At 36.7% G+C, this 24,078-nt stretch overlaps 1 protein-coding gene across 2 annotated transcripts in view; it reads left to right on the plus strand.

The window, feature by feature from the left end:
• The first annotated feature begins 487 nt into the window (after positions 1–487).
• ALS2 (alsin Rho guanine nucleotide exchange factor ALS2) overlaps positions 488–24,078 on the plus strand; it is a 74,686-nt gene continuing 51,095 nt past the window's right edge. For both annotated transcript variants that reach the window (XM_069484942.1, XM_069485038.1), the window contains exons 1-5: positions 488–541; positions 13,402–13,481; positions 14,653–14,807; positions 18,366–19,303; positions 22,534–22,891. In XM_069484942.1, the coding sequence (XP_069341043.1) occupies positions 13,462–13,481; positions 14,653–14,807; positions 18,366–19,303; positions 22,534–22,891 (1,471 nt within the window). In that variant the 5' untranslated portion in view covers positions 488–541; positions 13,402–13,461. The remainder of the gene's footprint in view (positions 542–13,401; positions 13,482–14,652; positions 14,808–18,365; positions 19,304–22,533; positions 22,892–24,078) is intronic.

Raw genomic sequence — 24,078 nt, forward strand, 5'->3', positions numbered from 1 at the left:
CAAACTGGCGCCGCGTGGCGATGACGTCATTCGTGTTGGCGGGAGGCGACCACCATTAGGGTACACAGAAAAGCACTCTGAAGATATTTTAGCCTTTTCACGTTTATACTTCCGGCTCTCGCGGTATGAGGTGATAACAAAACGACAACAGGTCTCAACCACGCTGACGGCCGCCTGTTACCATGGAAGCGCTTAGGTAGCTAGGTCCGGACGACTCCATTTTACGTCATCGCAGAGTGCGCCCTAAGGGCTGACGGCTCCGCCCTAGCCTAAGGTGGGGGACAGTGCTACTGAGAACGTTGCCTGTCGTGCCTAACGCGTCCGAAGAATTTTGATCCCCACCAGACGCCGTCAACATTTTCCCAGTCTAACCCCACCTCCTCCTAGAGCAATCCCCGCCCGCCTTTACGCTCGTTTGCCTCCTTGCATCCCCGCCCCTGTCCGGAGGCTCCGCCCCCCATGAATCAGCTGATCTGGCGGACCCGTGGGGTTGCCGGGTTCGCGCCAGATGCAGAGCGCGGTGCTGCCGGTGGAGCGTCAGGTGAGCGAGCTGGGGTCCGGGTTTGGCGCTTAGCTTCATAGGGCTGGTCGTCTGCGACCTCGTATGTGCGGGAGGCCGGAGTCCGAGAGCGAGGCAGGGCCTCAGGTCGAGGCCTGGAAGTCCGCTGCGGGGGCCTGCGGAGACCGCATCCGCGTCTTCTCAGCTCTGCGTCGGACCGACGGCGCCTGCTTGTAGAGGAGCGCCAGACGCGGCCCCTGGTCTCGGTCCTAGGTTCTCCTACTCGCTGGCGTCCCTCCCTGCCACTGCAGTGGTCTCAGTCTCCTGAAATTCCTCCATGCCCCCTCTTCCCGCCTCCACCCACGCTGCTCTCCACCCATTCATTCACGAGGATTTATTGAATGAGCAGATAAACCGGGGTCCCTGGCTATGAACCTTGGTGAGTGCTCCAGGCGGGTTTGCCACAGGTTGCACATCGCGGTCAAGAGTGTACCAAGAGTTTTAGTTGCTTGAAAAGGCGATTGTGGAAAAAAGAAAATGACTTTGATATTAAGAATTAGTGGTTTCGCCAAGTCCTTTAGTGTGTCAAATGATCCATCAGAGAATGTAAGTCTTTTGAAAAGTGAAGACAGGGAAATAACACAGGGGCTATCGTAAGGAAATGGTCCTGACGCTGGTGTTGGTCCTCCGGGTAATAGGGCTACTTTGGAGACAGGCAACCATAGGGTGGTAGAAGCGTATTATTGCTTAGGGCTTTGATGATAAGGGAAGGGGAAAAATAACATTGTTTGAAATGACATATCCAAGTACAGTATTCTTTTTCTGGTTTAGGATGCAGAAGGAAATAACTGTTGTACCCAAATGAAGATTCTTACTCCATTGCCCTTATATTTGTTGGTGGCTGTAAATGTTCTTAAACGGCCGTAAGGAATAAAATTGTGTGATGTGTGTTTATTCTGAGCGGGTATGAAAATTCAGCAAACCTATTGGTTACACCTTTTTTCCCCGTTTATCGTATATATGTATGATTTGGAGTGACCACTTGGCCTTTGAGTCAATGAATACTTAAAGAATTTAAAGCAATAAAAAATTTGCTTTTGCAGTAAATAGTAATATTTTAACCTTAACATAAGCATAATGATTAAGATACTAGGCTTTGGACCTGGACATACCCAGAGACATGTCCACTTACAACTTTGACTTTGGGCAAGTTATTTAATCTCTCTGCCTCAACTCCATTGTCTCTAAATTGGGGATAAAAATGCTTTCCTGATAATAATACCTTTACATGTAATGGTTCATGTATCATTTATTACAGTGCCTGGCCCATGGTAAATATTCAATACATATTAGCTGTTTTTATAGTTACTAATTTCTTCCACTCCATCATGACCCATGCAGACTCTTTTTTTCCTAAGTGGTGGGGAAGAGAGCTGAACATTTTATGAAAACAGCTATAAAATATGATTTCAAGTTGGTCTGTAGTAACTTTAGTATTCCATAAGGGCATTTAATATGGAAAAGATGCTGATAGAATCCATAACTAGTTTGAATTTATTAGTTCCTAAACTCTCACTAGTATCGGCAGATTTAAGGTTCATAGTTGTAACACGAAAAGTTCAATGCTGTTTGACAGTATTAAAATTTGAAAAGATAATGATCCAGAAAATAAAGTACTAAACAGATAATTTTGGAGGGAAAACTTGCATGGCATATGCAAGCCACTGATTTTTTTTTTTAATTTATTTACACAATGTAAGCTAGAATCCCTTCTCTCCAAATTTCAGTTTTTCAGAATTCAGTTTGTCTTTTTTTTTTTTTTTTTTTTTTAAACTCTTCTTACTATCATTCCCAATAGGTTGTCATTTAGAACAAATACTCTGGGCATTTTGACTGTTAAAGAAGCAAAGGGTGTGCTAAGAACTTCATTGAGACCTGATTTTAGTGTTTGTGTGATTAAGTGGAAAGTACTTTTAATCTACCTTTTCATGAAAAACATGGGTTTAAAGCAGTAATTGCTAGGTCCATTTTCAAAAAATGGTATTTTCAAAGAATGTGAATGACTTGTAAAACCCTTTTATAATTCTGTATTAATGTGAGACCAGATAAATTATGAGTTGTAAAAACTAGGAAGGAAGGTAGAGTGGTGGTTTTTGAGATAGTGTAAAAAAAGGCCTGCTTTGATATAGTGTGGCTGGCGTTGAACCCCTCTCTCAGTCACTCAGATGACTACTGTGAGGATTTTGTGACTTCTAAATCATTTAAATCTTTTTGTAACTTTGTGGAATTAAATCTACCATGTATTTCAACTGTATTTGGGATATAGATTTTCCTGGTCCAGTTTTTATTTTTCTTTTTAACAATTGTTTTTTTCTTTTAACCCTTCTCCATTGATGACCAAATAATTCTGTCTTCAGTAACAAGAAGGTAGTAGGTTTTGTAGGGTTAGGGTATCAGTCCTTAAGAAAATGCTTGGTAACCACAAATAAAATACCAACAAACTATGACTTGGTTCTTTTTAGTATCGAGTGTATTTTCCTCTCCCTGTCTCTCATTCCTCTGTATGTGTAATGGTGCAGTCTTTAGCTTATGTCTTGATGATTGCCTGCATGTGGCTGAACTAATTGATCTATGTGGATAGAGCAAAAATATTTAAATTGTCGAGGTAGTGAGTACTTTTTGGGGCTCTTGTATACTTTTTTTAAATTTGAGGAAAATATACAATTTTCTCAACTTCTATGAGAAAACGACTGGGGCCTTTTAGTTAGGGTTCAGTTAGCTACCAGTGAATATGCTCAGAGAGAAGATCAGCTTTAGTCTCATTAATTCCACAAATTGATCATCTCTTGTTTCCCTTAATTATCACATGTTATTTAAATATTTGTCTTCTGAGTCATCACACAGTTCTCCCCTGTGAGGAGGTTGATGATTTTAGACCTAATAATGGCATCTGGGTGGGCTAACATTCATTCCAGGGTTCTTTTCTTCCATAGCCTAAATTTTTGTTGAGCCAAATTCTTAACTAAACTTGGAGCATTGCCCAAGCAAACACGTAACAAGGATGATTATAGCAGCTCTTTAAAATAGCAATAAAGTAGAACAATCCAATTGTAGGGATTAGTAGGGAAATGGATAAACTGGTTTATTCATGCAATCAAATACTATACCTTCATAAAAATGAATAAGATCTATACTTATCAACATATATACATCTCAAGTATGTAATGTTGAGTGAAAAAAGCAAGTTGCCAAAGGATACAGTAAGATGCATTTATGTACACTTTTAAAACAATATAATAGCATACATTGTTTATTGATTTTATATATATAATGAAAGTACATAAAAGTATGTATAAAAACACACATGGGAATGAGATATATTAACTGTAGGAATAGTAGCTAATTCTGGGTGGAGCTCCTTCAGCTCTATGTATAACCTTTTTTTCCTATAATTTAAAGAAAGCTGAAGCAAATATGAAAATGTTATCTGTTAAACGAGGTGATGGGTACCTGGATTTGTTATTTATTTTTACAGTTTTATATATAGTTAAAATAGTTTGTGAAACTAGCACTTTAATAAAAATTTTTATTTATAATCAAGGCTCTTTCCCAATGTGCTTTCTTTATTTTACTTTGTACCGTCAAAGACTCTGGAAAACTAACTTTCTCTCCCTGCAATAAGAAAGGAGTGTGTCAGTGCAGCTCCATTGTGTAAAGCTTCTCTAAGGAGAGGAGACAGACATAATTATTTGGTCAATTTTGCTTTGCTGTTTGACCCTGTGCTCCTGAGAAAATGCTTTCTTTAGGATATGAGGAATGATCCTTCTATAAAGGCTGCAGGGGAATTAAAATTCTAGAGGCTCTTGGGAAATGCAGCATATACTCATCGTGAGCTCTCAAAGTATAGTGGATCAAGTTGTATCATAATGCCCTGAAAGGAATTTGGACATTTTGTATCTGAGCAAGTCAGATACAGAATTACCACAGATTTCTTGTAGTCATTAACATTTGTTAAAGTTTAGGTTGGTTACATTTTATTATAATGTAGTAAACCTGGGTTTATACTGTGACTACGGATGTCCTAGTTACTGCTCAAAGAAAATAATTCTCTCTCTGCAGATATTAATAAGTCAACATGATGACAATGTGTTAAGTGGTTGAATAATGAATAATAAATTTAATAGCTGGTTCCTAATATTACCTCAGTATTTAAACTTGTGAGTTAAACAATATTTTCATTCCTAATCAAGAAGACTTGTTACTAGCATTTTCAAAATAAGTGAAACTTGTATCTCCAGAGTAATATTTTTATTTGATATGTATACTTCCTGTTTAGTTATGTGGCCCCTCAATGATCTTAAGCACTATTACTAATAAAATAAATCATATTTTAAACTGTATTTCTAATACTGCCTTTAAAAATTGTGGTCATTTTAATAAAAGAATAGTAACAAAATATTAAAGGAATAATGAATTTGTATCAAGACTTATTTATCACGACACTGTACCATGTAATGATGGGCACAAATTCTTTCAGTACCTGGGAATTTGAAATTCAATTGTCGGAATTGTGATATATATCAAAATGTTTCATGGGAGTTTTAATAATCCTGAAAAATGCATTTTAAACGTATGCAGTAGGCACAAAAAGGAGCTAAATGGGCATTGCTGGGTATTTATTTTACTGTTTACATACCCTCCCCCAACCCCACCATCGGTCATTTCCCTTTTAGAAGATTCCTACAATCAGAAGAATACAGTTTTATTAGGTTTCAGCAAGCCATGAAAAAAAAAAACAAACACAAAACTATGAAGTCTTCCTGTCCCTGATTATACCAAAAGCTGTCTACTGTACTAAGGAGAAAGTGACTGTTCTTTCCTGGGTTGTTTCTAACATTTGTGAAGTGACATGATGTAAAAATGTCTTCACCATTGGGAAATATTATTAGCAAATTATGTATGAGAGTTTCTGTTATGAGAAGATAACTTTACTTTTGTATCTATTATTGACTTTTGTTATGGGCACTAGAAACCTATAGCATTTAGAAGTCTGCAGATTGGAACTTAAGATCCAGGACTATGTCTCATTCAAGTACTCACTTAAATCTGGCCAGCTTGTACAGAATGGTTACTGTGGGTACAAGAGTGTACCAATGAATAAGTCGTAGTCTCTGACCTCCAGGAGTTGATATATTTTGAATCAATGGCTTAGTAGGTGCATTATCCTATTAGTAACAACATTATATAAATAATAAGCAGCTTTCTAGGCCAGCCTACTGAATTTATTCAGTGCATTAACTTATGCTGAATCAACATTTAAAGACTAGTCAGCTCCCTCAGTGGTATCAGGCAGTGCTTTCTGTGCAGCACTTAAGGCTGAGAGGGCCAGGATCTGAAGTGACCTCTACCTTTCTTGGGGGTTGTTTGGTCAAGGCTTCAGTGCAAGGTGAGTTTTACTCAACCTTCTATACTGGTTGATGAAGGCTTCAGTGGCAGGATATCCAGGAAGTAGCAGTCATTGGTGTATAGATTATTGGTAAATCAGGTGTTTTGAGTCAAAGGTTGCCTTAATCCATGTGTAAACATACTGACTGAGCCTCTAAAAGCAAATATTTGTTAAGCATTTACTGGGCTCTTAAATTATTGTTTACTGCATTCACAGTATAAACTCTGGTTTACTGCATTGTAGTAAAATGGAACCAACTCAAACTTTAAAAAGAAAGTGTTAATGGCTGCCTGAAATCTGTAGTACTTCTGTATCTAAGTAGTCATTCTATGTCCATATTCCTTTCAGGGCATTATGATACAATTTGCTCCTCCAGTATTTTTATTGTCTTCTTATCTGAATGTCTAGTCATTCTAATCACTAATTATCATTACTCTTCTAACTTTGTATCATTACTCTTGTAAAATAATTATTTGACTATTCTAATTAAAATATCCAGTTTTTCTTTTTATTTATTTTAAAAATGGGGTCTCTCTATGTTGTCCAGGCTGGAATGCAGGCATGATCATCATGCCCAGCCAATATGCATATTTTAAACCAGTGAATGAGACAGGAGAATAAGTCTAGGAGGGCCCAGCTTCGCTAGTGTAAATTAGCTTTCCTGTGCCTTAAGGGTACTGTCTACTCTATAGAGAGCCATTATTCTAGTCACAAAGAGAACATATTAGTATGGAAACTCCTTAAGGGCAGGAACTTTTTATTTACAGTTATTTATTGAGTACCTGTTATACACCAGGACTGTGCTAAGCAGCTGGGATATAATTGAGAATAAGATCAGTTACCCTGCTTCCATGAAAATTTTAGACTAGCATAGTACTTGGAATATAGTAGATGAAAAGAATACATGTAGTTTTAGTTGTTGAAATTTAAGCATTTGAAAGTTATTGTACTTATGACTTGCAAATTTACCTTTCACTAAATTATGGCAAAAAGACTTTAGAAAATAAAATTTACTAGAGATGAATACATAGGATCCTGTATGATTTAGTTTTCTCTTTGCATTTGGGCAATAGTCTACTAACAGATTTGTATACCACATTTAAAATTTTATTTATATCCTACCTTGTTCCAAAAAGGATTTAAAGTAGCTTACAAAAATATATAGATATGGTAAGGTAAAATAAAGAAACAATGAATGGAGCCAGGAGTGAGATTAGAATGTACAACACACATACTATGAAGTCCTAGTCACTTACAGGTACCATCATATGGGACTCTTACCCTCCCACTACAAAATTTGTAATCCTGCCTATGTCTGTACTTGTCATCTCCTTTCTTCTTTTAAGAAATATAGGCCCTTCCTCTTGTGAAAAAAATCAATTCCTCCACACATGTTCTGATGGCATCCTCTTTTACGTAATTTAGGACTTTGGCTCTGCTCTGTCCTCATATCCCCTACATCTAGGATCACAGCCATTGTGCAAACATTTTAACTTTCTCTCATCTCCCCAACCTAAAACAACAAAAAAACCCCTTCATTTTTCCATTTCCCTCCAGTTACTGGTCCATTTCTTTGCCATTTCAACTTTTTCAAAATAATCATCCACTGAAAATAGTTATTTTTACATCATCACCTCCCATTCATATTCAGTATACTCCAATCTGGTTTTCATTCACCAAAGAAACCACTGAAATTGTGGCCAAGTTCAGCAGTGATATCTGTGTTGGCAAATCCAATGACGCTTTTTAGTTCTCATGAGACATCAGCTGCCTTGACCCTCCTTCCTGAAATATATTCTGTTTTGCTTTCATGTGCCCACACCATGCTCATGTTTCTCCTTGCTTTCAGACCACTTCTCACCTCAGTTCTCTTTGCTTGGTCCTCATCCTGTCCAACCTCTAGGTGCAGGAGCTCCTTACAGTTTGATCCTGTGTCTTCCTTTTTTCTTTACACACACTCCAAGGACATTATCTTGATTTCAGATATTATCCATATGCCTTCACAAGTTTATATCAATAGCTGAGATCTTTCTTCTGAACTCCATGCTCATATATTCAGTTGCTCCCTTGGTATGTACTCTTGGATTTCTCAGAGGCATCTTGAGCTTAACATAAAAACAAATCTTATCAGAATCTTATCTTTCACTTCTAAGTCTTGTCTCTCTCACTTTTTCCATTTTAGCACATGGAACCACCAACACAGCCTCCTTCTCCTCTATCCCTTCCCTGTGTCTAATCACCAAGTACTAGTTGTTCTGCCCCCAAAGCACCTCTTTCATTCATTCATCTCTTTCTCCTTCACCAAATTGGCTGCCTTGTGTGAAACTAAAGAGCCCAGGCCTCCTTCCTACACTGAGAAGTTGAGCCAGTGAGTATTTGCAGGCAGGATAATTAATTTGGGTGCTGCACATGGGCATGTTCATCATAAAATTGGCTTAAAACGTTTGAAACAAATGTATTAAAGGCTGGTGTAAAAATAATTGTGGTTTTGGACCATGAATTTTAAATCATCATACCCAGGCTCAAACACATCTTTATGAATCAAAATAGGAACCACTACAATCAACACATTTTTGCCAATGAGAAATAAGTTTATTTCTGTAACATAAAAATCCGTGCTTCAGGATTCCACGAACTCTTGGAAAGCATTTCCTGCATCCTGCTGGTTCTGGAAGTGTTTGCCCTGCAAAAAGTTGTCAGGATGCTTGAAGAAGTGGTAGTCAGTTGGCAAGAGGTCAGGTGAATATGGAGCATGAGGCAAAACTTTGTAGCCCAATTAGTTCAACTTTTGAAGAATTGGTTGTGTGACCTGTGGTCAGACGTTGTCATGGAGAAGAATTGGGCCCTTTCTGTTGACCAATGGCGGCTGCAGGTGTTGAAGTTTTCAGTGTATCTCATCGATTTGCTGAGCATACTTCTCAGATGTATGTTTCTCCAGGATTCAGAAAGCTGTAGCAGATCAGACCTGCAGCAGACTACCAAACAGTGACTGTGACCTTTTTTTGGCGCAAGGTTGGCTTTGGGAAGTTGCTTTGGAGCTTCTTCTCAGTCCAACCACTGGGGTGGTTGTCACCAGTTGTATAAAATTCACTTTTCTTCGCACGTCACAATCTGATCAAGAAATTGGTCATTGTTGTTGTATACGATAAGAGAAGACGACACTTCAGAACGATGATTTTTTTGATTCTTGGTCAGCTCATGAGGCATCCACTTATTGAGCTTTTTCACCTTTCCAATTTGCTTCTAATGCCAAATGCTGATAGAATGGTTGACGTTGAGTTCCTCAGCAACTTCTTGTGTGGTTATAAGAGGATCAGCTTTGATGATTGCTCTCAGCTGGTTATTGTCAACTTCTGATGGCCGGCCACGCACTCCTCATCTTCAAGGCTCTCGTCTTGTTTGCAAAACTTCTTGAACCTTCACTGCACCATACATTCGTTAGCAGTTCCTGGGCCAAATGCGTTGATGATGTTGTGAGTTGTGTCTGCTGTTTTACGACCCATTTTGAACTTGAATAAGAAAATCGCTGGAATTCGCTTTTTGTCTAACATTTCCATAGTCTAAAATAAATATAAACAGAAAGTTATGTCATTAGCAAAAAATCATAAATCCATAAATGTGCATTAAAATGATGTATAACGTAACTACATTTATTTAAGAATGTATTCCAATATCAAATGGCAAATTTCAACAATGCTAAAACTGCAATTTACTTTTACACCAACCTCATAAATCATTGCCATTAATGTATCCCTAGAATGTCCCTCTGTAAACAATGCAACTTCTTGGTGTCCTCTCCAAAATGAAGTCAATGTTAAAAGTACATAAAAGAAACTAAGTATAAAATAGTTAACAGCTGGGAGGACTTCCCCCCAAAAATGATAGTTATTTTTTAGGTTCCTACTCTTATTCAAAACCCTTGGGGCAAGTTATGTTTTGGAATTCAGATATTTTATTTTTGTTCTTTACAATAAGGTGCATAAACCACATACAACACTTTCAGTGGGATCTGTGGTACTACCCCATATTCATATTAATATTTCTGTAGCAGAATATATGAATATTCACACTAAAAGAATAAAAATGATAAATAACCCACATTAGTTCAGGTCAGATTTTGCTGTCAGTTGAGTTCAGGTCAAATTAGATTTTGCCACCAAAAGAGTTAAAAATTCTTTTTTTTTTTTTTTCTCTTCACTAAAAGTGAAAAAACTTTTAGTTTTCGGAGCTTTTTGGATTTTGGATTTCTGGTTAAGGTATTGTACACCTGTAGAAGGTTTGTAGCTCTTTCTAGCAATAATTAAGACATCTACACTAGATTTTTTTTAGGGCACTCCCAGGTGATGATGTTTACACAATATCCTTGGCTTGTACAAGACAGTTTATTTCTCTGTTAAATGTAGCAGAAGGGTGTGTGTCCAGTGGGACTTAAAAGTGATATCAATTCATTAAGAACCAAGGTTTGCTTTTTGTTTTAAAGGGCCATCTGAGAATTTAATTACTTTATATATTACTGTAAAGGAGATGCTAATTTGAAGTACAGAGTGTTATACTTTAAAGTGAATCTAGCTTTGTTCTGTGGATCATAGAACTTAATAGCTGGAGCGAACGATGGAGTCTGTTTTGCTCATTTTACAGAGATGCCATTGATCTGTAGAGAGGCCATGCAAGGCAAGAGAGGACCCCACAGTAAATACTGTTTATACAACATCACACAGGTTTTTTTTTTTTATCAGCTGGTTAATATAATACAGGTCTACAGAGGAAAGTTACTGTAACAGAAAAGCAGCCGAGCACAAAGATCCTACTCTCCAAAGGAACGTAGAGTAAGGACTGTAAAGCTCACCTGGGGAGATATATCCCCAAAGGAAACCTTATGATTAGGCAATTTTATAGCAATTTAAAATGTAAAGCAATGAAAGAACATAAAGAAGTTTAAATGCTATTTGAATGGGTGAAGCAAGTCTTACAGATTTCATGGAGAGGCAATCATAAAAATATTAGAAAGATAAATTTTTGCTTTACTTGTGTATGGATACATAATTGAGATAGAATGTTATGTTAAATGGAGCTGGTAAATACCACCCTTATATAAGTATGTGAGGGTAAAACTGTAACATAAGCTTCCCACATCTAGCTGCAATATTCCTGTTTAGTTGTGTTTCCTCAGCAGTCATATCTCTTTTTCTCATTGCCCTATTTGAGTTTCAGGCAGACACGTCTGCTTGAAAGAAGTTAATATATTAAACACCATTGAAACAAAATGAGATAGGCCTATAAATGCTGATATAGAAAGATGTGTGTGAAATAGTATATTAGTTTTCTTTTGTTTTAATTAGGACCCTGGAACATTAATTTTCTGTTGCAGCTACGACAAATTGCTACAAACTTAGTGGCTTAAAATAACACAAACATATTATCTTAGAGTTCTATAGGTTAAAAGTCTGACACAAGTTTTATAGGCTAAAATCAAGGTGTCTGCATGGCTGGGCTTTTTTATGGAGGCTGGGGGAGAGAATCCCTTTCCTTACCTTTTTCAGCTTCTAGATTCCACCCACATTCCTTGATTTATGGTTACCTTCTCCCATTTTCAAAGTCAGCAATATAACATCTCTCTGACCCTGCTTCCATCATCGTATTTCTTTCTCTGACCCTCCTGCTTCCCTGCTGCACTTTAAAGGAGCTTCTGATTACATTGGGTCCACCTGGAGAACCAGGCTACTCTCCCTATCTTAAGGACAGCTGATTAGTACCACATGACCTAGCATTCACAGGTTCTGGGCATCAGGACCTGGACATCTTTGGGGACCATTATTCTGCCTACCATACATAGTAAGAAAAGAAAATTGTAAAGCAGTTTGTAGAAAATTGTAAAACAGTTTGGGTTTACAAAAAAGAGTGGTGGTGATAAATAATATGGAGTAAGGTATACTCAACTTTAAGAAAACTGTATTCAAAAATCTGAATAAGAGAGAATAAAGATTGACTGCTTTATTCACTTTGCCAAAACAGTCTCAACATTTTTGATTGTCATGCAGTAAGACAAAATGTTTACATATAGTGAATGAGTTGTGTGAAGTGAGGTGTGCTTTTGTACTTCCGTGTCCTCCCAGAGGAGTTCTCTGGCTTCCGTTGGGTATTGTCAAAATTTAATCAAGGGTGCAGTAACTCCTCAATCTCTGATACATAAGCACATATTAGGTCTGGCTTTAGAATTTCTCTGTACACCATGAACTGTGCATTTTACTAAAAGTTAATTACTAATCATTCACAAAGCATAGTAGCACTTAATAATTGTATTTATTAAATTAATAGCATTTATTGATTTGTTCAGGTATATCTTTTGTTTACACAGTACCCTTCTTCCAACTTTGAATGATTCAAAATCTTTTTAAAATAAGCATTAGGTAGAAAGTAATTTCCTTCAGATATACAGATGGGAAACGGTAAGAATTCACAGGCAACCTGGAGGAAACAGATGGATCCTAGATCACTCCTGCTGGTATGGGCTGTTTTCAGAGCACAGTGACCATGTCATATCCTTTTGCAGAAAAATCACAAATTTGGCCCCAGTGTTTTTATGGCTCACGCAGTTAGACCTCATTGCTTTTGTTTTGCACCTCATTGCATGGGTTTTGGTGCCCTTTAAAATGTGCATTTCTGAGTTGAAATGCATTCAGCATTTCTGTCTGCTTATTTATTTTTCCAGCTTTTATTTTATTAAACATTGAGTTTCTAAACTGATGGGCCATGATATTTGTATCATAATTTTCATGCAGCTCTTTTCTATTAAATGGTGGATTTTAAAACAGCTCATTTAAAATTCAAACTTCTTTTGTTCAGCCCTTTGAGTTATAAGGCATGTTGGTCTTGAATTGAGGTTGATTTGGGGAAAATACTACTAGTTCCAATAAGTGGAAAACTTTCTGTTTTAATGATATAACATTTTTGTGCGTTAGTGAAAAGTGTAAATTAAAACTACTTGAATCTCTGATATATTACTGAAGAGATTTTAGAAAATCTTTCTCAATTAATTGATATTTAAGTCTTCATGTGCTCCAGACAGAGCATTTTTCAAAAACTACCTTTAATGTATACGTAATTTTTGTATTGAACACATTTATTTTTCAGATTGAACTTTTTTCTTTATAATAAAAAACAAACAAATAAAAATCTGTTGCCTGGAAAAGTACAGCTTAGTTGTAGGTAGTCTTTTCTTCCTTTGACATTACATTTGACAGTCAACAGACATTTTTATAAGCTTAGTGGGCAGGCTCAGTCTAGATGTTTGACTTTGGCAGGCAAGATATGAAATAGTTTAAATAGTTTCACTGCACATTTATTTCCCAGTGAATGTGCACTTGTTAGAGGGCTGTTTTATTTATTTATTTTTAAATCTGAGGGATAAAATATTCTTTCACTGATTTTTGTCCTTACCTTGTGTTTTACCATTTAGGTCTTGATACACTTTTTGCAAAGAGGAAATGATTTGGTGATGGAGTGTTCTTATTGACCGATGGACTCAAAGAAGAGAAGGTAAAACCATTTCTTCCTCCTCTCCTATCCTTCTAGAAAGCAAACAACTTCACATATGTATAGTTTCTCTTCGGTTTAATTTTCTTGTTGATGGCTATTAAGTGGGAATACTGACATTTGTAGTTAGTTGATTGTTAGAGAAAGATATTAAAGCTATTAGTGACAAGCTTTGTAAGAGGCATTAAATGTCTTCATTTCATCATTTTAAAGCTCTTATAGTCATTTTTTCTCACAAATAGTTTCAGGTTTTCAGAAGTATCCTTATTAATTGTAATCACCTTTCATCCTTAGAAAACTAGTCCTGGAAAATATTTACAAGGAAGGTTCAATTTGTGTCTTCTTCCTCTTCATAGAACCAATTACAATTTAAGGGAATATTATTTAGCAAAAGTAGAGAAATTCCTAGATATTCCAAAGAGTTTCTGTGCTTCATTAAAATTTTGGCATCAGTGTTCTAGACAAAAAATGAAAAACATACTATTAGTAATGGTTCATAAGAAAACTTAATGTGAAAAAAACACAAAGTATCTTAAGTGCCCTTTTCTTAGAAGGAGGCAGTTAAGTTATGGTCATTATTATGCAGCTGTGTGTTTTGTAGTCCTTGAACTAAAGTCATCAGATAGATAGAATTCTTTAGCTAAAACTTAGGCAAAGCATGAAGGAATTTACTGGTATATGTTACAAATTTGATTCTTAGCAATTTAAATAGCAGTGATATATTTAAACTCAACGTAAAGTGAAATATGGATTCCTATTCCTCATATCTTCCTCATCAAACACTTTTTACCAATTAGAAACTAAAATTTTAGAATAAGACTTCAGCTTGGGATGTTGTAACTTTAATGTCTAAACAAGGAGTTAATGGATTGAGAAGTTAGGATCTTGAAATTTTATGCTATCACATCATAAAACTTCCAAAAATAGCCCAGGTTTTGTTTGCTTCGTAGATGGAGATAGGTAATTTGTGGGTTTAGATTATCCTGTAGCCTTTTATATAAATAGTTGTTTTGTCTTGGCTCTTGTGTCATAACCAAAGCATAAAATAGATGCTAGTTAAACTATCTGACCCGGTCATCTATGTAAAAGTTACAATCTCATGAAAAGTATTAAGAACAAAAGATATGGTTCTGAATTGCAGGAATAATTAAACTATTTTTCTTGATGTTTGTAGCTCAACAGAGGCAGAAGGATCCAAAGAAAGAGGCCTGGTTCATGTCTGGCAGGCAGGATCCTTTTCCCTAACACCAGAGAGATTGCCAGGCTGGGGAGGAAAGACTGTTCTGCAGGCAGCCCTTGGAGTGAAACATGGAGTTCTTCTGACTGACGGTATTGAAAAGGATGGCTTACCACATGTACTCACCATCAAATTGGTTTCACTGATCATCACCTAAGAGCACATTTAGGAATAACAGTAATCGGGTGTCAGGCAGATGTGGGCGGGGCAGGGGACGGGTGTATACATACATAATGAGTGTGATGCGCACTGTCTAGGGGATGGACACGCTTGAAGCTCTGATTTGGGGGTGGGGGGCAAGGGCAATATACATAACCTAAACTTTTGTACCCCCATGATATGCTGAAATAAAAAAAAAAAGGAAAAAAAAAAAAAAGAAAAGGATGGCTTAACAAATGCTAACTGAAATGCTAATAAATGCCTGAGTGTATAAGATCAGGTAAGAGAGTTACTGGATACTGGGGTTGTTAATGAACCCCCAGTTTTCAAAATGTTCTTACTCCTTCTATAAGAAATCAGATTAGTTCTTAAATTTAAAACATACCATTAAGTAAAATAAAAGGGAGAGTTATAATTTTTAAATTTTGTAGTAGTAAATACATGAAAAATTAACCTTTTTAAAAGGTTACCTATTCAGTGACTCTTTTGCTACAGCTGTTCATTAACTGTATCAGAATAATAATATTAATAATAGGTAATGTTTATTCAACGATTGTGTGCCAGGCACTACACTGAGTACTTTCCACGTGTTATCTCACTGAATCTTCATAACCACCTTATAAGGTAGCTGCTGTTATTATTCACAGATAAGAAAACTGAAAGTCAGGGGGGTTAAATAATTTTTCCCAAGCACATGCATTTATTAAACTGTCAGAATCAGGATTAGAACTCAGATTGTCAGATTTCAAAGGCTACTTTTTAAGCCACTTGGCCATACTGTCTTAGTACAGTTTTTCTCAGGCATAAATAGTAGCTCACAAGAGCATATTATAAAATCTATGAATCTATAACAGAAAGAAACAGCTATGCTATAAATTATATAGGGGATTTGCCTTTAATCTTGATGGCAGTTTATCAACTCAGTCATGGCAAATTTGGTTGGGCAAGGACTGCCATCGACTTTATTAATTTATATATTTCCGCTCTGTAAGCATTTGTCAAGTATTAAATAATGCTTTGGTGTTTTCCTTCTAGGAACTAAGGGAAGGCAGAGTCTAGGAAACAAAGCTTAAACTTGGCCTTGGTGGTTTTATGGATTTCTTTCTAATCTTTCTATTCCTTTTATTATAATATATATGGTTCTATAATATTATTCAAGACTTTAGAAAGAGTCTTATTTTTAAAATGTGAGCTATGTTTAACACCTGCCCTAGGAGCTTTAAAATATATAGTTCTTAAGCATATATAAATGGAATTCTGTTATCATTATTGTTTTCAATAAGATATGTGGAATGTCTTCATTAAGATATTTAAAACCCTTCATGAACATGGTATCTTTAAAATCTATACTCATGTCCACAAGGTTGGGACAACTGAGGGAAAATATATAAATAGCCTATCATTGCTCATGGTTAAGCAGTGTCCTGGTATTAGGTGTCAAAGTTACAAAAAAAAAATGTCATCTCACACAAGTATGTAGGTTGAAATGGCACACAGATCTCCAGTGCTGTCTTTTTGAAATGAAGAAATGGTACTGATTAAATGCTAGAAATTTTCAAGCTTTTTGTCTCTATTAAATTTGAAAATTAGCTTATAATTCAATGAGGATACTTCATTGATTCACTATTTTTAATGTGCTTCAGGTGGGGGGGTCTAAATATCCATTTCCTTGAAATATTGCTCACTAGTGGAATAATGTCAGTTGAAAGAGTTAGTGTGGCTGTGTGCGGTGGTTCACGTCTGTAATCCTAGCACTTTTGGAGGCCAAGGCAGGAGGATTGCTAGAGGCCAGGAGCTTGAGATCAGCCTGAGCACAAGTGAGACCCAGTCTCTACCAAAAAAAAATAGAGAAATTAGTGGATGTGGTGCATGTTTCTGTAGTCCCAGCTGCTTGGGAGGCTGAGGCAGGAGGATCATTTAAGCCCAGTAGTATGAACTATGATGACGCCACTGCACTCTAGCCCCAGCAATAGAGTGAGACCCTGTCTCAAAACAAACAAACAAACAAAACAAAACAAAACAGTGAGTTAATGTATTGTTATACCACCTGGGGAAAAAAGTTTAAAAGAGCTTAACCAGTGAGCTTATTTTCTCAGTACTCTTTATCTAAACTATAAGTTTCCTAATAAAGGCACATATCTTCTCTCTAGCGAGTGTTGAGTTCATCCTTTCATAGATATTGTGATGAGTTAATTTGAGTGTATACCTGCCATATATAATTGGTCAGAGATAAAGTTTGCACGTTTTCATCATCAACTCAATTGCTGCCTTGTGGGGAAAAAAAATAGTATTTATTTCTTCATTAATTTTAAAAAATGGATAAGCCTTATGGAAAAGAAGGGATAGTGGGCTTGGTTCAATACTTTTCAAAATCTGTAGCCCAGTTTTTGTTCCATTTGAATTTTTAGCCAGCTTAAATTATGTGCGCTTGCTCCCAAACTCCCACAGTACTATAGTGAAATTCAGACTTGGTAGAATACTTGGACATAGGAAGATATCATCATTTGTGTACCCAACTAACTGGTGCCTTTCATCCTTTCATGTTAATTCTAAAGCTAGCCAGTCATTTTCACAGTTTCTTTTGTTTTTTGCTTTGTTTGTTTTTTGTGATTATTTGCTTTTTAAACAAATATCACCTCGGAAAGCCTATGTAGTATCTAGTACATAATATACAGGGTGAGCATCCCAAGTTCAAAAATCTGAAATCCAAAATGCTTCAAAAATTTGAAACTTCTGAGTGCTAGCATGATGCTCAAAGGAAATGCTCATTGGAGTATTTGGATTTGGAATTTTCAGATTTGGAATAGATACTCAACCAGTAAGTATAATGCAAATATTCCAAAATCTGAAAAAATCCCAAATCCAAAACACTTCTGGTCTAAGCATTTTGGATAAGTGATACTCAACCTGTATGTTACGTTTAACATTTAAAAATTATACGTAATATAATATACAACGTCAAGACAGTCATGTCTTGTTAACAATTGGTGTTTTCTGTACAGCCTAGAGGCATAAAGCTAAATTTTTTGTCTTGGCCAAAATGAGTCTAATATTTTTATGCCATTGCGTAATTTTCTGCTGCTCTGACTTGTTCAGTAGTAGTGAATGTTTTAGATATTAGTGAATGTGTTTGTCTTATCTTCTGCTTCTTTTATCTTAACATGATTATTATTTTGTCTTTGAGTGCTTGGAATCTGCTTCTGTTATACCCTATCATGGTAGCCATTAGTAGTGGACTGGAGTTTGTAGGATGAGGCTAAAGGAAAGGAGTTAGCCTCATGCAGTTTGCAGAAATTCCCACTTTAGTGCAGAATGTTAAAATGTGTTATTTGTTAAAAGATGAATAAATGTGAAATATCATATGCTTGAACCAAATCTCTACAACTGTGCTTGTGAAAATTAAAAATCTTATTTTGTGAAATCTAGAGGGGACTAAAAGTTTCTAGTTAATTCACTAACACTTCCTTTTTTTTTTTTTTTTAAACCTTCAGATGGTGAGGTCTACAGCTTTGGGACCCTTCCCTGGAGAAGTGAACCAGCAGAGATTTGTCCAAGTAGCCCTGTCCTAGAAAATGCCCTGGTTGGGCAATATGTTGTTACTGTGGCCTCAGGGAGCTTCCACAGTGGAGCAGTGACAGAAAGTGGTGTAGTGTACATGTGGGGGGAGAATGCTGCTGGCCAGTGTGCAGTAGCCAACCAGCAGTATGTGCCAGAACCGAATCCTGTCAGCATTTCTGATTCTGAGACCAGTCCTTTGTTAGCAGTCAGGATTTTGCAGTTGGCATGTGGCGAGGAGCACACTCTGGCGTTGTCAATAAGCAGAGAGATTTGGGCATGGGGTACTGGTTGTCAGTTGGGTCTCATTACCACTACCTTCCCAGTGACAAAGCCACAAAAGGTAGAACATCTTGCTGGGCGAGTGGTGCTACAAGTTGCCTGTGGTGCTTTCCACAGCTTAGCACTTGTACAATGCCTCCCCTCTCAGGATCTGAAGCCAGTCCCAGAAAGATGCAACCAGTGCAGCCAGCTCTTAATTACCATGACTGACAAGGAAGACCATGTGATTATATCAGACAGTCATTGTTGCCCATTAGGTGTGACACTGTCAGAATCCCAGGCAGAAAACCATGCCAGCACTGCCATCAGCCCCTCCGCTGAAACCCTTGACAGCCAGGGAGAAGTATTTGAGAACACTCCTGTAGCAAATGATCTGCCTGTTGCTACTGAACTGAATGTGGGAAGTGTTCAGACCACGAGTGGCGATGCCATTTCCTTCCAACAAAACATCACGGAAACAACTGGAATTTCTTCTGCCAGAAACGTACCATCATACCCTGACACCCAGGCAGTAAATGAATACTTGCAGAAACTGTCAGATCATTCAATAAAAGAGGATTCAGAGAACGGTGAAAAGCCAGTGGCATCTCAGGTACCTGCTAAATTTTATAATATGAATGTGTTTCTGGAATTAAACCATGTGAGCTTTTCCTTAGAAACTTTAAAATGCTTAAGGCTTGATAGCATTTTTTATTTTTTGAGTTTGACTATAATTTTGTTTTATCAGGCAATCCTAGATATGGAAAGAACCTGGGTTAATTCAGAATCATTTTTTATGTTCAGGTTCTGGCCCTTTATGATGTTGAAAGATGTCATGTTGGGCTTGTTTTGTAAGTAGCAGAATCCCATTTTTTTTCATGCTAGTACTTTTCACCCCATGGCTAAGGTACTGAATTTTAGTGGGCCCTTGCATAGTTTAATCTAATGTAACTATGTATTCACAAAGATTCTTCTTACCTGTATTTGTGCCATTCTCCAGAATTCTGTAAAATCGTTTCCTTCTTTAACAAGGAAGGTTGCTGTGTGGCAGATCCTTCAATTCTAGGCAGATTTAAAACTTATAGGCAATTACATATTTGAGTTTTTTCCAGTTATAGCTATAGTCCTTAAGAGGCTTTATCTGAGGAGTTGGGTAATACTTTCTTTATCTTATTTAAACTATTCTCATTTGAAAACTTTCGGTAAAATGGACAAAAGCTATTTACCAATAGCATATGGTACAGTTTGAATCCCCCTGCTTTGAACAAATTGTTCTAAAAGGAGATTTTTGTGTTTTACTCCCAGTGTAGCATTTTGGTTTTGCTTTTTACCAAAACTCTAAGGTAAGAAGACAAAAAACAAAGACATCTAATCATAAAAGAATTGTCCTGTGATTTTTTTCCCCCCTTAGGTTTTTGAGATCACATAGGCTCTTGATTCTTTTTCTTTTCTTTTTTTTTTTTCTTCTTTGAGACAGAGTCTCACTCTGTTGTCCGGACTAGAGTGCCATGATCTCATCCTAGCTCATAGCAACCTCAAACTCCTAGGCTTAAGCAATCCTTCTCCCTCAGCCTCCTGAGTAGCTGGGACTACAGGAATGTGCCACCATGCTGGACTAATTTTTTCCATATATTTTTTAGTTGTCCAGCTAATTTTCTTTCTATTTTAAGTAGAGACGGTGTCTTGCTCTTGCTCAGGCTGGTCTCGAACTCCTGAGCTTAAACGATCCACCCGCCTCGGCCTCCCAGAGTGCGAGGATTACAGGCATGAGCCACCGCGCCCAGCCCTCTTGATTCTTTATTCCTGTTATTTACTCTGTCAGAATGACAATATGGAGGTATTTTTAGAAATAGTGTTTATTTCACAATCTATTCACTGAACCTTGTGGATATTTGAATTTTTAAAAAAGATCAGGAATAAACTGTTTGGAGAAAGGTATTATAAAATCTAAACAAAACAAAAGTAATAATTTAACAAGCACGCATGTAGAAAGTTCTTAGATTGTACGTGGTTACAAAAAAGGTTGACTTTTCAAAAGTCATTAATTTATTAAATTTAAAGTTAAAAGTTTACTATACATAGTTTATATGATTTTTAGATTACCATCATTGAAATTACATTTTCCTTTGGACTTACTTTGTTAAGCATTTGAAGTTTTTGTTACTTATACTAGTTTTGACAATGTGTGTTCCTATTAAATTTAAATCATTCTTTGTAAATAGCGTCTCAATCATACAGCTAATTCATGAGGAATTTATGTGGTTTAGGATAAGTTTTTCTCTTCTGGGCAGATATAACTGAAAGAGTTTCTTACTTTCAGGAAATAAACCAAAATATTATTGGTTGATTGGGATTCCTCAAATTATGTCTTACATAAAAATTGCTGGTCATGTACTTTTTTTTTGTTTTTGGGGGTTTGTTTGTTTACTTACTATATTTTTAAATATAGGTAAGTAGAAGGAGCCAGTTAGAACAATAGTTTTAAGGTTTATATAAGGTAGAGTTTTGTGACTTTCCTCTACCTAATGGTAAGAACCCCCTAAAATAGTCACCTCTCAATACCATCACCACTTCTGTTATGAGCCTTTGTAAACAAAGGGTGGAAACAGTGACTCTAGTTCTTCTGACAAAGATATCATGGGAATTATATTACCAAAGAAGTAATAGGCTTTGTATTTATCTTTTGTTTTACATGGTATATTTGTTTATTTTGTTGACTATTTCAGTTACAGACTACTCATTTGTTACAGAAATAGCTCTTATGAATTTAGTATTTAATTGAATAAAATATATTGAGTACCTACTACATGTCAGCACTGTGCTATGCACCAGAGATTATTTCCTTTAAGAAAATAAGAAGCCAATGTTAAAAAAAATTATTGGTTTGGTGTTTAATTCAGGACAAATTAAGGAATGTATGTATACCCTTTGGAATCTTTGGGTAGAATAAGAAGCAAAGTTTTCAATGTAACCTATGCTGATAAGCCAAAGGCTTTTTGTGTGTATTTGTAGTTATATTTAATGACTTTCCCTTTTGGTAAACAGTGTTTGACAGCTTAGATTAAGTTTTAACTGATTTTTCTCTAAGATGTTAGAAAACTTTAGTTTGACTGTCTAATGCACCTATGAATCACACTAAGTACATTGGTTCCAAATGTTTAATTATTAACCTGCCACATTTACCCTCTGTGGTAGCAAGAGCAAAGGTAATTCTGCAGCTGGTCTAGCTCCTGGGTCATGGAAAATAACTCATTGATGAGACAGTAAAAGCACTTGAACTTAACATAATTTGAACGGTGATAGGTTAGAGGCATAAGTTATTTTTCTGCCTATATAATGCTATATCTAAATTTCCATTTATGAAACATTTCAGGAAAAGCCTTTTTTCATAAAATCTAATTTTTCTGGTATTTCTTAGTAGCAATCTGTGTAAATTTTCCTAGAAGTGATCAATAATAAAGTTTGTATGTTTTCAATTGTCTATTCAGTGCTGTCACAGTGTACCTTGTATTCAAGGCAGTGTTTTCCATTCCTTTTCCTCCCCCTCCCCCCATATTATACTTAATAATATAAAAGCAGCTGGGGCTTATTTTTAAATACCATGGAAAAAACACAACACCCAGATAAAAGGAAGTACTTTCAATAAGGAACTGTATTTTGAGTACTTATTTTCATATAATGTGGTAACTCCATGATCAAGGGGGAATACCTTTAAATTGAAGCTGAAGAGACCTCCTGCTGTTTTAGATTCTTACAGGCAAATAGTGATGAGTATTAAACTTTCTTTTTATTGATTACTTAAGAGATTATATTTATATACTTTTTTATGTGTGTATATTTTAGCCTCTTGTAGAAGAAGCAATTCCTAATCTTCACAGCCCACCAACCACAAGCACCTCAGCTCTAAACAGCCTGGTGGTCTCTTGTGCATCTGCTGTGGGTGTGAGAGTGGCTGCTACATATGAAGCTGGTGCCTTGTCACTGAAGAAAGTTATGAACTTTTATAGTACAGCCCCTTGTGAAACTGGAGCTCAGGCAGGGAGTAGTGCCATAGGCCCAGAAGGCTTGAAAGATAGCAGAGAAGAACAGGTTAAACAGGAATCCATGCAAGGGAAAAAAAGTTCAAGTCTTGTGGATATCAGAGAAGAAGAATCAGAGGGAGGCAGTCGAAGACTCTCCCTCCCTGGGTTGTTGTCACAAGGTAAGGGAATAACCACGTTTCGTGAATTGACTTTTGATGAATCCAAGATGCTCCTGACATCTCACATGCTATATTATAAACAGTTAGCTTTCTGATTACAAAGCTGACATGTCCAGATGTCAAAATTTATCTTAATGGTGGTTTACTGAAATGGTGGTTTTAAAAGAAGGTTATCTATTTCTCTACTTAGAAATAGCCATAGAACATAACTTTTTCTCCATGTTTGCTTCTGCTTATGAGCCTTATTATGAATCTTACTGTTCTGGAATGTAGCAATACCATTCTTATTTCCTAATTGGGACCTATACTCCAGATAGATGAGGTTGCAGATGGGATCATTGGATAAGTGAGGAGTTACTGTACTTGACCTGAAAAAGGAGATAATTTTTAAGTTTCAATGAGAAGAAACTTCATTTTCTGAAACCATTAGCAATAAATTTTTCAGACTATTAAAAATATTACAAAGTTGGTTCTTTTACAATTCTCAATCAGTTCAGTAATCTTGACCATCTAGACTGTTGCTTCTCTAAAGTGGCCTGTGGAACAGCAGCATCAGCATCATCTGGGAACTTGTTAGAAATGTAGAAAGAATCTCAGGCTCCACTCCAAACTTACTGAATCAAAATATGCATTAAAACAAGATCCCCGGCCGGGCGCGGTGGCTCACGCCTGTAATCCTAGCACTCTGGGAGGCCGAGGCGGGTGGATTGCTCAAGGTCAGGAGTTCGAGACCAGCCTGAGCGAGACCCCGTCTCTACTAAAAATAGAAAGACATTATATGGACACCTAAAAATCTATATAGAAAAAATTAGCCGGGCATAGTGGCGCATGCCTGTAGTCCCAGCTACTCGGGAGGCTGAGGCAGTAGGATCGCTTAAGCCCAGGAGTTTGAGGTTGCTGTGAGCTAAGCTGACGCCACGGCACTCACTCTAGCCTGGGCAACAAAGTGAGACTCTGTCTCAACAACAACAAAAAAAAAAAACAAGATCCCCTAGGTGATTATTGTGCACATGAAAGTTTGAGAAGCATTTGATTGGACCAGGAGTTGGAAAACTTTTTCTGTAGAGAGCCAAAGAGAAATCTTTTATGATTTGTGGGCCATACAATCCTGTGACAACTACTCATCTATGCTGTTGTTTCATAAAAGCAGCCATAGACAATACATAAATGAATGAGTGAGGCTACAT

The sequence above is a fragment of the Eulemur rufifrons genome, chromosome 1 (assembly GCF_041146395.1).
Source record: "Eulemur rufifrons isolate Redbay chromosome 1, OSU_ERuf_1, whole genome shotgun sequence".
Classification (NCBI taxonomy): domain Eukaryota; kingdom Metazoa; phylum Chordata; class Mammalia; order Primates; family Lemuridae; genus Eulemur; species Eulemur rufifrons.